At 38.2% G+C, this 14693-nt stretch overlaps 2 protein-coding genes across 2 annotated transcripts; one reads left to right on the forward strand and one right to left on the reverse strand.

Annotated features, from left to right (window-relative positions):
• Window positions 1–430: 430 nt before the first annotated feature.
• PIGB (phosphatidylinositol glycan anchor biosynthesis class B) lies at window positions 431–11931 on the reverse strand. Its single transcript, XM_053462530.1, has 12 exons — window positions 11756–11931; window positions 11200–11332; window positions 10661–10781; window positions 8874–8978; window positions 8342–8472; window positions 8121–8261; window positions 6184–6235; window positions 5305–5516; window positions 4667–4731; window positions 3964–4171; window positions 2081–2261; window positions 431–673 (listed from the first exon to the last, which is right to left on the reverse strand). The coding sequence occupies exons 1-12, from the start codon at window positions 11877–11879 to the stop codon at window positions 554–556; spliced, it is 1593 nt and encodes a 530-aa protein (XP_053318505.1). The 5' UTR covers window positions 11880–11931; the 3' UTR covers window positions 431–553.
• A 128-nt stretch (window positions 11932–12059) lies between these two features.
• PIGBOS1 (PIGB opposite strand 1) lies at window positions 12060–14040 on the forward strand. The gene is made up of 2 exons (XM_053462528.1): window positions 12060–12187; window positions 13854–14040. Exon 2 carries the CDS (start codon window positions 13877–13879, stop codon window positions 14036–14038), a length of 162 nt encoding a protein of 53 aa, XP_053318503.1. The 5' UTR covers window positions 12060–12187; window positions 13854–13876; the 3' UTR covers window positions 14039–14040.
• Window positions 14041–14693: the final 653 nt, after the last annotated feature.

Here is a 14693-nt window from a genome sequence, read left to right on the forward strand (position 1 = left end):
ACCTTCAGCTTACTAGTTAATGGTGTAACAACCATGTCTCCACGAGGAGGACCAGGGCTGATGGAAGATCATTGAAGTTGTAGCTCATTGACAGCTTTGAACTCTTATCCCATAGCTTGTTGCCTGTTGTGCATTTTGGGTCTTAGAGTTGGTATGACGCATGCATCAGCATAGTTGTGAATCCATTCCATTTCAAGTCTTCGTCAATGTTGACTTTTTTCTAATACAGGGAAAGGGGGAGTTTGTCTTGTCCCACATTTTTGCTTCCTTACTTAATTGTTTGTAGTGCTTAAACTTTTGCTTTTCCAAAAAATTAAATTCTAAATAAATAATAATAATAAAAAAAATCTCATACCAATGAGTTTGTTGGTCTTTGTGAATAATTCCAGGATTTTCTCAGTGTTTGTAAAATTATAATAAAGACAAACTAGAGAAATAAAATTTTATTGAAAACCATCTTGTACTTTTTTTAAATCTAGGTTTTATAATCTATGTACATTTATTTTACATATGCATATTCTTCACCAAGTCTTGTCATGAAAACAACCTGTCATTATGAAAATGTCCTTTCATACAAATAGATGTGGCTGCCAACTCGTCCTTCTGGTAAATGTGTATGAAATACAGATGCCGTCTTCACGTAATGGTTTGTAGTTAAAAATGGAAGTATTTCCTGAGAAAAAGAAGAAATATTTGAACTTACTTAAAAAAAAAAAAGGGAAGCGATTACGTATGCTTAATCAGACTTTGCAATTTTAGCTATCTTTCGTCACTTCCTAGGATAACTTAGACACTTGGAAACCACAAAAGGACAAAATGCTGTTATTTACAGAGGATACACAACCATTCACTGTTAGGTCATTTATTTTTACTTTTTTTTTTTTTTTAAATAAACCCTCCCTTTACGGACCTCTTATAGATTAGTAATTCGTGAACTTTAGCGATACGATAAATTAAAGGGTCTGTAATACCCTCATATGCATTGGTTTTATTTAACACCCCCCCCCCCCCAAAAAAAAACGGTGCTTCTGACTCCCGGTGTGTTGTCCGGGCAGCGTGTAGACGTCTACGCGATTCGCGTAGGCAACTTCCGCTGCAGCCGGAAGGAGTTCCCCTCACCGGGGGAATTCTCCCTGACATCCGGGGAAGGTCTGCGCGACGGACGCAGACAAACCCCACTGCTAGCCGCACCTCCTTCCGGCTGCAGCGGAAGTTGCCTACGTGAATCGCGTAGACGTCTACACGCTGCCCGAACAACACATCGGGAGTCAGATGCACCGGTAATTTTTTTTTTTAAACTTTTTTTTTAAACTTTTTGGGGGGGGGGTGTTAAATGGGGGGCATAAGGCATTTCTGTAGGCAGAGTCCTCTAAGAAATGCCATTTAATCCCCTTAATGCCACTCTGCCTCCAGAAATGCCTTTTAACCCCCTAAATGCCAGAGTGACATATAGGGGTATAAGGCATTTCTGGAGGCAGAGTGGCACATAGGGGGTCAAAAGGCATATCATGGGGCACAGTGGCATATAGGGGGTTTAAGGCATTTATTGGGCACAGTGACAAGCAGCTGTGCATAACTGGGAGGCAGGTTGGAAAATAAAAGGAATTAAAAACAAAATATTTTTCTCAATCCTAGCTTTTATTAAAAAATTAGTTTAGTTTACATGAATTAACATTTACTGGTAAAACTTTTTTCCTATAGGGTCATCTTATATTCAGGCTCTTTTTTTCCTAAATTAATATTCAGACTTTGGGGGGGTCGTCTTATAATCGAGCAAATACGGTAATACCGGATATTTTGCTCTTAACCTGTACATGTATGGGCTCAACGTGCATTGTCATTAATGGGTTTAAGGACAGACAACCTGTTGTCCTTGACAGGTTAAGGTAAGGAGAGTAGAGATGACCCTTTGAGTGGCACCTGCCAGCATAGGCAGTGGGCTTTGTGATGGACTTTTCTTAAATAACCCATACGCATCCACATTCATTCTTGTATACATTGGTATTCTCGTATGGCAATTTTACTTGGACTTATTTCAAACACTGGGAGGAAAAAAAAGTCACATGATCAAGATATTCACCTGTTCCAGAACACTAAACATGACCAAATGCGTTGGAAGGTGTGTTGTATTGTAGAATTCTGCATTCAGCCAGGCCCGAGGGCTTGTGTAAAACAGATCCGCCTCATCGATGTACGTATCATGATCCGTAAGATCAGGAGGACACTCAAGGAAATTCATTTTTATAGGACAGTGCACATGGCTGGAAAACAATGGAAGGTGAAATGTTTGTCAAGATTATTATTGCTTGACGAGATATGTATTCAGTACTTCCTCTATAGAGCGTAATGAAAACTTAATTCCATCTGAAAATTGATATGGCACAGAGCACTTTAAAACCAAAATCCAATTCCCTTCATAAATCTAGACGGCCAGATGCTTAGATTTAATGTATGAATGTTTTACTTTCATTGAAGGGGTAGATAAGTGAAAACTGCTGGAAGGCTTTAATACACTGATGGAGTTTAAACACGACAGGGATATGGCATAGCCTGAATATAAGGCAAGACCAGAACCAGATAAAGTTTTAAACTTTTTTTTTTTTCCCTTTCTTTTTACTTTTGAAATGATTAAGCAGACCTCACCTTAAGAGTTTAGGGGGAAAACCCTTCACTGTCAGAGAATACCAGGAATAAGAAATCCGATGGAAGCCAACATTGGATGATACTTTAAGGACTTTTTAAAAAAGGAAAAGTTTGTCTCCTGCTCTTTAAGCGACACAACCCGAGATACATGAGCCAAGGGGTTCTAATTTATCTTTCTAAACTATATGTACTAACATCAAGCAGCTGCACACCCCTGTTTTAGTCACTACAGGAGTATTTAAATGTTTCCCCTAATTAGGAGAATCTGCTTTATTTTATTTGGATTAGCATTTAGATGTAATGTAAGGAAGTTTTAATCTACTGAGAGGATAGTATATAAATGGAACTGCAGCATTAGTAGAGACTAATACAGTAAGGGCAGTTAAGCATGCATGGGCTTGGCATGAATGTATCCTGAACCTAAGACAAGACCATGGCATGGGCTGATTATGGTCATAATGGGCATGCCAGATGGGCCAAATGATTATATGGGTCTGTTAGATACATCGTTATTTGCAAACCAATATGTCTGGGTTCCTTACAGTGTTAGGAGTACGGGCACATAATTTATATTTCTTAATGGCTCAATACACAGCAACATGGAGGAACTTGGGTTTAAATACAAACAGGATCAGCGGTCAAGGCAAGCTACATTTTCTTCTTTCTTCAGGAAACCCAGTTTTCACAAGATGTTTGTTTTGTGGCGACACCAATGACAACTGTACAATGAAATCATTTCCTCTATAGACATTCAAGGGGAGTGCCTACAATGTTTTTTTTTTCCCAATTACTAGTGTCAACAATGTATTTTTGAAAACAGTTGTAGTTCATGCATAATGTTTTCAGACAGCTGTATAATAGCCATTTGTATGTGTTCTGTTATCTTAGCCCAATCTACTAGACAAACATACCAGCTCCTTATACTGCCGGTGGTAAACAACAGAATGGACCAGTCTAAATCAACCAGACGCTGACTAATGTAGGTATAAGGGATAGACCTCATTAGTATTATCATAAAGAATAGGCTCATTTTGGTGTCTGAGCTGGGAAAGTCACCCAAAATATCATGGCTGGCGACAATGGCAAGTTTATTGACACAGAAGTACTTAAACCTGTTTTTTGCCAATGTACACAGCACTGTATTTTATGCCTAAGGAGAAAACTTTTCCCGTGGGAGCCCCTTTTAACATATCACATCAGAGATTTGAAGAAAATTCCGCTTTCGTGTGCCAAACCTGCCCAGCATTTAACTAAATGAAACAATCGGTAGTCGTGGTGTGGTCCAGGTCTCCATGTTGTAACCAGCACGTACCCGCTTACCTGTAATAAGGGAGGGAGTGACATGGCATCAGGACAAGGAGAGACGTAGAGGTGTTGTCTGTTTTGCATAGCTGCTGAATGTGGGTCATAATATCCAGGGCCCCCCGCTGGTGAATTAACCCAGTATACAGTGCAGGAAGCAGGTTTGATATAATCAAGAAGCCTGCAGCAGGTTTCTTCCAGCGTTTCAATTGGGAAATAGAAAACCCTGTTTTTAAGAACAGTACAGGAAAATAAAAGAGTTAATGCATATAACACATAAGTTGTGTGAGTAAGTTGTGTCACATGTACACACACACATACATACTCAAAAGAAAGGCCTATCTGTCCTTTAAGAAAGTACTTGTTGGCACCTAAAAGAAGGCAGTGATTTGCCCTTGATTTGCTATTTATTATAATTCAAATGCCACATGGGCCAATTAACAGGTGTACCTAATGTCACATCCTTATACGCAAGTGAATGTGTGCCAAGAGCTAAAGTGATGTAAAGAAGGAAACCGACCCCCTTGGGTGCTAGGGAACAAGATACATTAAATCTGCACATTTAAAAGCTATTCTGTAAATATCACCCATAAATTACTTGTAATGCTTTGTGAGTCAACACAAGCAACACTGCATGATAGGTTCACTTTATTATGATGTAGCAATTGCCATTTACATTAGTATCTGAAGGTAAATATTCAATCATACACAGAGTACTCACCACAAAACAGCATGCAAAGAGGCAGCACTGGATAGATGAAGCGAAATTCTTTATGGCTCAGGGTGCTGAAAGAACACACAGAACATTGCTATTCACAAAGAACAAAGTCTACTCGTTATATTACTGACACAGCAAATCATGCAATTAAAGATTATGCTTGCTTATAACGGACTACAAAAACTATGAAAATGATTTAGAAACAGCAAGTAATTAACCATTCCTTAAGAAGCAATATTAAGCAGTTGTGCCTACATCTGAAAATGATCATATACTCTAGGAATCAACTCTTCCACAGTGGTCATTGTAGTTAGCTACTGATGGGAAGATTTCACCTTGATGAGCACTTGTAGGAACACCTAGAACAGGTCCCTATAGGTCACAACGGAAAGACCTCAACTTTCACACAATATGCAATTGCTAATAACTGTTGCTACTTACAGCTTGTGGATGGACACCATGAACCTAAGAACTTGTGTGGGTACAAGACCTTCCTATTCAGACTTAGCAAACAAATGTGGATGAGGCTACTGTGTCAACTGCTTAAGTCCACATTGGTAGCTTAGTAGACTAATCATTAAACTGACCATTGAATCATGTAATATACTAAAATATAGTAGGTGTTACAGCCATTTACTTACCTATAAACTAGTATAGTCCAAACCACAGCTACAATGAGGATCCGATATCTTCTAGGTGATGAAATACAACCATGAATAAAAAATGGCATGTGGGTGCCGAGGATGACAGGAAACCCCTGGGTGATGTACCAGTGCCAAGGATGAGAACCATAGAATGCTCCCATATTCTGTAGAACATTGAACTTCACAAAGTTCCACTGAACAAAAGTCCACTAGAAAAGAAAACATAATATACTGAAGGGGCTTGAAGCCATTATGCGTTTGCATTTTCAATACTGATGCAACGCTTACCTTTGTTATTGCATCACAATTTGTAAAGTCTAATGTCAGTGAAAACGTGAATGACATTTCTTGATAAAATAAATGATGAGCATGTTACATAGGGCAGTTGGCTGTCATGGGGTAGATATGTTTCCTGGAGATACTATATGGGGCTTTAATATGTTAAAGACTGAGGCATGCTTAGATCTGCGGTAAAACTAGCATTGCACTTGCCTGTTAGGAAGTTCTTTTCCTCATCTATATTTACAAAGAATAAATCAGTTTCCACCAAAGAAGGGGATATCATAACAAAGGATACTATTTTACCATTCTACTAATACGTATTTTGTCTTTAAAAAATTCTTTAAAATGTCTGCAAAGGGTGCAGCCTATAATTGGGATAATACGGTATATTAGATCCGGGGAGCACAAAATTAAGAAAGCTTCTCTGATGTTATAAAAAGGGTTACTAATTGCAGATATTGCTTATTCTAAACACCATTCTGTAGTGAGTTAAAACGTAGCATTTGGGAATAACAAAGATCCATGTTTTAATAGCAATTAACCAGTTGCATACTCAAATTCTGTATCATACAAATTTCTGAAATGATAACTTACCTTACCAAAAAATATTCTGTCGATTACTAATGACATTCCCAACGAGAATAAACTGTAACATATAGAAACATAGGTTTGTAAAAGCTTGAGGCAGTAGGAAAACCTATACAAGGCTGTGAAATGAAATATAATATAATTATATATATAATACAAATATACACACTACCATCCACTAATAATGGCACCCTTCGTAAATATGAGCAAAGAAATACTCCGCTCTCATGGGTACAATTGCAAACACAACACAGGTTTATCCAACAATTATTGGCACCCCTGTAAATTCTTATGAGAAAAATATATTCATATTCTAAATGAGTATATTCTCATATATAGACTGATATTTTACATTTTTTGTACACCTGGGTGACTAGGAACATGAAATTATTCAACTATGACTTCCTATTTCACAGGGTATAAATATTAGGTAACACATAGGCCAAATCCAGTCCAATAATTAAGAAATTCCAGTCAACTGGAAATGTTATGGATCAACCCAGAAGAGGACATGTGTCTATATTGTCTCAACACACTGTGAAGAGGATGGTTTGAGTGACAAAAAAACATCATAGCTGGAGAATTGTAGAAGCTAATTGCGTCTTGGGGTCAGCAAGTCTCTAAAACTACAATGCAATGTCACTTCCATCCTAAGTTCTTGGGAAGGGTTTAGAGAAAAAGGCCTCTACTCTTATCCAAAACCAAACTCAACTGTCTGTGTTTGCCAGACACTACTGGAACTTCAAAATGGGATCAGGTTCTATGGTCAGATGAAACCAAAATAGGCCTCTCTGGCAATAAACACCAGAGGTGGGTTGTGCCCAAACAGAGAGGTAGCCATATGGAAAAATACCTAATCCCCACGGTTAAATATGGTGGCGGCTATTTGATATTAGTTTTAAACCAGTTTTTCTGCCAGAGGACCTGGAACATTTTGTGTATTATTTGGGTATTTTGGATATTAACTGAACATTTGACTGCCTGTGCAAGGAAGCTTAAAATGGGCCCTAGATGGATCTTCCAGTAGGATAATTATCCAAAAGAAATTAAAATCAACACAAAAACCATGGCCATCCCAGTCCCAACTTGTACCCTATAGAAAAACTGTGGGGTGAACGGAAGAGAGTGCACCTGCCTTATAATTTGAAGGATCTGGAGAGATTCTGTATGGAGGAATGGTCTCAGATCATGTATTCTACAACCTTTGTGCCACACATAAATACATTTTTTTTAATAAATTGTGTTGTGTTTGCAATTGTTTGATATCCATGAAAGCAGAGTATATTTGTAGAAATGATCAAAGGGTTAAACAGTAAAGAATTTTTCACAGCATTGTTTGCGCATATTTACCAAGGGTGACAATATTATTGGAGGGCACTGTATATTTAATTAATTGTGACAAGTACTCAATACTTCCTTCCTTAACAACTTTCAGGTATGTGCACAATTATTTGTGTGTATGTGCGTGATACAAATTTGTATCCATGTGATCAGTAATATATTTACCTTGTGCCCTGCTCTATGCCACCCTGGCAGCTGTACTCACTGCTGCATGCTGGTATATGGTGCGATATTCCAACGCTTTGCATCTTAAAAGCCATGTAGCACCTTTTCTGGATACTATGAATGTGGTGCTGGCTAGGTACAGGCCAAATACAAACATATCTGGTGCCTCACTCCTGCTGTTGGGCCCTCCTAACTATTTGTTATGTCCTATTAACACACACACAAATAATGATACCTGGAACTCTAAGGGTCTTTAATGCAGGACCTCCATGCTATTCCAAAGGCAGACAATATGATGACACCATTACATAAGCAGACTGACCTCGCTATATCTGGGTCTATTACTACAATAAAGCTGGTTTGGTTAATATATCAATTAAATAATGTGAATAAATTAGAGTATTTATTCTATGACAATCAGAAATGTAAATGCTTACCCGATAGGCAGATACTGCTGAACAATCAAGTCCAATTTCATCTGCTCCTTGAGAAAATGGAAAAAGAGTAAAGGAATCCAAAGAATGATTGCTGTTGGTCGAATAAGGAAGGCCAGGGCTATGAATATCGAATATTTGGCGCTATAAAACAAAAACAAAAAAATGTTTAAAAGAAAGTCAGAGACTAAAATTAATTGTTGACATCTAAGCATTTTCCTAACCTATTCTTTGTTTGTGAACCTTCCAGAGGATAATAGTAAAGAGCGAATATTCCAAGTACTGCTTCCATGGTGTTTGTCAAAGTCCGAGTGGCACAGAACCATGTGAACCAGGAGCACAGCTGGCAAAAAAACTGTAACACATATATAAATATTAATAAAACAAACTAATGAAATGCATTAAAAACCTTAAAAACATTTTTGATGTCATTCTTATGTGAAACCCTATACAGAAGACAAATTAGGATGTCATTTGGACACTTATATATTGGACTTCATTATATACTTTAGCCAACCAGTTAAAACAACAATAGTTAATTTCCCATAATTTTTTTTTTTCTATGCTATGTTTCAGTCACTTATGATGTGCTTCACGTGACTTTAGCTAAAATAAAGGTTTATACACTAAACGTGTAATTGTTCTGAGATGAAAAATCTTTTTGTACTGCAATAACTATCCATTACAGAAGGTCTCAGTGAGGGTCGAGCTGGTTTCATTTCTTCAAACAAATAAAAATAAACACTTGAAACATACCACCCACTTTGTGATGTCTGCATTTTCCAATTTCCTTACTAAGGTGTAAAGTCTTACATCTGCAAGACTTGAAAACACAGCCTGTGCCAATCGAGGAATCCAGATCTAAAACAATAACATTAAACAGCTTAATTGGCATTCAGCAGCAAAAAGCCTGAAACAAGGCTATGGAACATTTCAAGCATTAATTATTAGACTTGTGCATTCGTCTTCGGGGCGAACATGAAAACGAACACGAAGACAGCGGCGGTAAAACGTAGGCGAAGACGAAGACACACACCACGAAGACTCTTCGTGATCGTCTTTGTCTTCTAATCTCTCTGGTCCCTTCCCCTTCTAGCCTACCTTATCTTCACGGCATCGTGGGAGTTGACGGAAGCGGAAATCCGTAGGTTCACCATCAGGGGTTACAGGGCAGTGCGAGTGAGCCTATTGGTCGCCTACAGGGACCTCCTCTGGCATCAACCAATTGGCTCACTCGCACGGCGCCTCTCTCCCGACCAAGTAACGGCACCAGGATTTTAAAAGTTTGTTCGAGCGACCAATAGAGTAGCAGCAACTTGTCTAGCAGATACCACTGGTCTCCCTGCTCTATCAGTTAAATGTCCGTACAAGCCACTTTATTGGTCGTTCGTACGGACATTTAACTGATAGAGCAGGGAGACCAGTGTTCTCTCCCGGCCAAGTTACGGCACCAGGAGTTCAAAGTCTGTACGAGCGACTCTATTGGTCTCCAGCAGGGGGCTCGTCAACCAATGGTTGATGGCAGACGAGCCCACTGGCGACCAATAGAGTTGCTCATACGGTCATTTAAACTCCTGGCACCAGAGCTGCTGCGGTATGCAGCACCGTATTAACCCCTTATAAAAAAAACCCCCGTATTAACCCCTTATAAAAAAACAACGGAAAAAACGAACATGAAGAATGTCCACGAAAAAATATTTAGTTTTTTTTGCCGAAGACGAGCACGAAGAGTCCCCTGGTGCCCAAGTCTATCAATTATATTCAATTGACAAATGTTTTTTAAAAAACAAAATCCTGTAATGTTTTAATTCTCACTTCCAAATGCTTATTTAGCAAGATGTCCAAGTCAAATAACCAAAGGACCCCTATGCTCAAATAGTATAAAATATATCAATACTTTATTGGCTTCATCAAGGATATAGAAATTTTGGAAGAGATCCTTGCTGCCCTTCGGACAACCGGTGAGCATGAAATGATTTAATGCGTATGATAACCGTTTTCTCCCCCTGGAAAATGCATTGATGGCCTCAACTATCCCCCCCCAAGCTTTTGAGTCTTTCATTGGCTTTTTATTGTTTTCCCACTTTATAATTAGTTTCTTTTTCATATTTTTGCACTGGTTTTCATCAAAAGTCAGTGCAATGTGACTAAATGGTCCTCTTGGGATTCCCTCTTGTAAATACAGGGAGCCAGTGGTAATACTTTGAAATATTTAACATATGTTCTATTTGCCATGTTTTGATCATACCGTTATAGTGTGCCACTACACTGAAAGGGTTTAAATGCCCAGATGTCTCTGGTCATTAACTGCCAGCTCTGTGTTTACATAATTTATATAGCACCATCATAATCTATAGCCGTGTACAATGGGTTAACAGGACAAAACAAGTAGTATGTAATATAACAATTTGGACTTACAGAAACAAAAGGCAAGGAGAGCCCTGCGCCAAGAGCTTACAATCTAGGAGATAAACTTCATAGATTTTATTTTTATTGTGAATCAAAAATATTACCGATACCTTCCCCCCCCCCGATATACTCACCAAGAACCAGACATCATCCTTCCCGATCCAGTATAAGACTTTATAGATGCTTGCAAACACCAGCGGGTATGAAAAGCCTCTCAAACCTTCAGTCCACTCCCAAGTCAAATAGCCATAATTACCAATGTTAAGGTCATTCCAGATACATGGGCCTATGCAGGGGCAGCAGTCACTGATCCCGTTTATTATTTGTTGTCACATCGTAAAATAGATTAGCAAAAAACAAACAAAACAAGATGAATAATACAAAAAAAAGAAAAAACACACTCTATAGTAGCCATCATGTGATGTAACGCATATGCTCAAAAAAGTAACAAAGCCTGTCTTAACGAACTTAAGACAATTTTCCTAATTGTTGCGATCACACTGAACGGGCATCATTTATTTGCAACATTAGACACACATTTTCATACTTTTGGAATTCGGTGGAAAAGAACCAAAAAATTATAACATTTTTAGAATTTGTGCAAAGGAGCTCTCATATGGGAAAAGATGCTAAAACGATGATGTCATTGTAGCTTTAAAATAAAGGATATTTAAAGGTCATATTGTGCGCAACTTCAAGAGACTGCCAGTATTCATCAGGAACAAAGCTTGTCTGAACCAAGAAGCAGTTGATGATCCTAAAAGCGATGGTTAAGAAGACCAAAGCAGTGCTTTCTCCAAGGACACCTGATCAAACAAAAGAAAACATGATAATAACACATGGCATCAATTTTACACACATGAACGTGTATGGGATTACAATTTTACACGACAGTCCACGTTATGTTTAATTGCATGGCGGTTCCCACCGGCGTAATAACTCAAAAAACCGAATGATCACCTATAGGATCCATGCTATTGAGTAGTGTTATTCTATATGAAACAGTTCGTGGTCAGCCATGAAAGAATATATTGGGGGGGGGTATGATGCAAATATGATGATGTGTATACATTTATCAGTACACCACAGTGCATGCCTTATTTAGGTTTCTTCTTCCAGTATGAAGAATTGCACTCTAATACATTAAAATGTATGTAGGATGCTTGTGAAGTCCTGCATGCAGGGGAGGGTCCTGCAAGTATATGCACGTGTACACACTTATGCGTTACCTCCTCCCGTATCTACATTCGTCTCGCTTTTGCTATAAAGCCTGGATTTCCTCTTCCTCAGCGGCACGGCTCCCTGAGTGCCCGGCGCCCTATAGGACATCAGTCTATTTCTCAACCTCTCCATTATGAGACGGGGCACCCTGTTGTCATGGGATACCACGCCCAGCTTTCTCTTACTTCCGTGTTTGACGCGTGACGCAAGCTCGCTCGAAGGCAGTGGGTGTTCCACCCACTGCCTTCGAGCGAGCTTGCGTCACGCGTCAAACACGGACGCCCACTTTAACTGTTTATTTTCCAAGTAGCGCGTGGTAGTGACGAAACAGCAGCGCTGGTTTTCGCATTCGCCAATTAGGGTATTATGAACTTGTAAGATTCCGTACTGGTCATACTTTACGTTTATTGCATGTGATTCTTTCCCATTCTGCTGCTGAGGTAAGAGTTCGGTGACCTTAGTCAATGAACCGCAAAGTTCCGTTTAACATTATAATGCGTTACTCTTACGGTTAAATGGCAGTTAATTACAATCTCAAAAACTGATTACAGTCATTATACTCTAAGGTACTGGAAACATTGCAATTAAAATAATGAAACCTTATTACAGCCAGTATACTAAGTTCACAGAAGCGTTATAATTAAAGCAGTGTGTAGAGCAGGGATTTCACGCCTTCAGTTATATATTACAGGCGTGTTTTGCCAAGAAATGAGCTACGCAACGTTTCAATCAAAGTGGCGTATCCTGTGCTAAATCTAGTTTTCTTGTGCTTTTATATATTATGTATGTTAGCTGAGCTGCAGGTTGGACCTCTGCCTATTGTTATTATTGTTTGTTTTATATAGCACCATCAGATTCTGCAGCACTGTACAAAGGATAGACAGGACGTAACAATTAGTATATAACATAACAAGATGACGTACAGAAATAACAGGTCAGGGGGGCCCTGCTCAAATGAGATTACAAGCTAGAGCATTCAGTGATAGGGGCAGCAGAAGTTAAACTGAAAATTTTGCATCCAAGTTGCATGGACTCTGATGCAGTTTACTGCGTTTTAGTTAATAATAAAACGTCTATCTCATTCTGCTCATTCACTTATTGAAAGCAGACAGCATAAGTATGTAAATATCTTGCACATGCTCATTAGCCCTCCTGTTGACATCAGAGATCATACGTATGATTGGCTGCAGCTAGTCTCGTTGACTAGAGTAGGAATGCCAGAAGCATACTGCAGTATACCAACTGCTATCAGTAAAGGCGGCTGTGGGAGGAGTTAAATGAGACAATAGAAACCAATAGCTAAAGAATGCCTGCGCCAATTTGCATGCTGTAAAATGCGCAGGAGTCCATGCAATATGCACTTAACACCAACGGCTCAAGTGCCCCCTCAATGTCAGACAAATCATTTCTATTTTATAATCTCTGTGGATGGATCAGCTGATAAAATATATTATGTATTTTAACTTTCTGTCTGGATCAAAAATACTGTTTACGGTTGTCCAGGTTATGATGTACATTAATTCCGTGGGTTCAAAATGTTTGTGATTTTTTACCATGTTATTTTATTAAACATATCTTTGTTGCCCACCTCTCTCTCTTATTCTATAAAGACATCCTACATGGCAAACCAGATGGGTAAAAGTCCAATTCTTAGATTATTTGTACATTTGAAAGATGTAAAAGTAATACTTAACATTAATGAAAGTATTAACATTAATTAAGAGAAATGCGAAAGGGGAAGTAATTTTATATACTGTATTGCGAGCAGCGCCTTGTGGTTTTTTTGAGTTCACATTTCTTTTTATATTGCTTCCCTCACTATCTCTGGCACTTCTCCTTTTCACATACTTAGATCCTGTTTTATAGTGAAATGTGGGCTGAGAAAATTGGGACTATTGCTCATAAAATCTGCCAAAGGGATATAAGACTGTCCCGAGCTAATATGAGCTGTTGGCTAGTTCTAAAATCAATAGAAATGAAACATTTATGAATAATCGTGGTCAAGTTTTAAGTACCTATAAGGACTTTATTACAGATGATTATATTTATTGGTTTCTTCTTTTATGTCACATATATCAAGCTGCTTTGGTGTCTTTCTTCTTACAGATTCTGTCACTGTTTCCGTGAATATGTTTCGTGGACTTTCTTTCCCGCAGTTATTCTTGGCAACTTTCTTGGGAGTTGCGGGAGGAGTGTATATATACAAGCCAATCTACGAACAATACTATTGGGAAAAGAAGACGCTAAAGGCTGATGCCAACAGCCCTGAATTGGTTAAAAATGAAGAATAAATAAATGTAGGGCTGCAACAACTAATCGATAAAATCGATAATAATCGATAATGAAATTCGTTGGCAACGAATTTCATTATCGATTAGTTGAATCGATTATTATCGATTATAAAATGAGGGTTTTTTCAGAGCAAACGCTCTGAAAAATCCCCCTCATTATATAATCCGTTTAGTCTGACTCACCGTCTCACAGCAGCAGCTCCTACTTACTCCCCCTCCCTGTAATCACTGTGACAACTGGCCCCGCCCCTTCCTTCTCCAGGCCAGAACCACATGGCTGTGACACTCATCTAACTGTAAGTATATGTATATGTGTGTGTATATATATATATATATATATATATATATATATATATATATAATGTGTATGTATATGTATATATATATATATATATATATAATGTGTATGTATATGTATATATATATATATATATATATATATATATATATATATATATATATATATATATATATATATGTGTGTATATATGTATGTAATATATATATATATATATTTGGGCTACTGAAAGTTAGGGGAGGTGGGGGTTAATTTAGGGGCAGTTATGGTTAGTGGGGTGTTTAGGGTTAATTTAGGGGCAGTTATGGTTAATTGGGTGTTTAGGGTTAATTTAGGGGCAGTTATGTTAATAGGGTG

This window comes from Spea bombifrons, chromosome 4, assembly GCF_027358695.1.
Source record: "Spea bombifrons isolate aSpeBom1 chromosome 4, aSpeBom1.2.pri, whole genome shotgun sequence".
Classification (NCBI taxonomy): domain Eukaryota; kingdom Metazoa; phylum Chordata; class Amphibia; order Anura; family Pelobatidae; genus Spea; species Spea bombifrons.

Excerpts from the sequence above, each read along its gene's own strand:
- PIGB (XM_053462530.1), bottom strand. The coding sequence starts at position 11,879 with ATGGAGAGGTTGAGAAATAGACTGATGTCCTATAGGGCGCCGGGCACT. Across the intron at positions 4,732-5,304 it reads TGGACTATACTAGTTTATAG|CACCCTGAGCCATAAAGAAT; the intron begins GTAAGTAAATGG and ends GTGTTCTTTCAG. Across the intron at positions 2,262-3,963 it reads CACTCCCTCCCTTATTACAG|CCATGTGCACTGTCCTATAA; the intron begins GTAAGCGGGTAC and ends ATTGTTTTCCAG.
- PIGBOS1 (XM_053462528.1), top strand. The coding sequence starts at position 13,877 with ATGTTTCGTGGACTTTCTTTCCCGCAGTTATTCTTGGCAACTTTCTTG.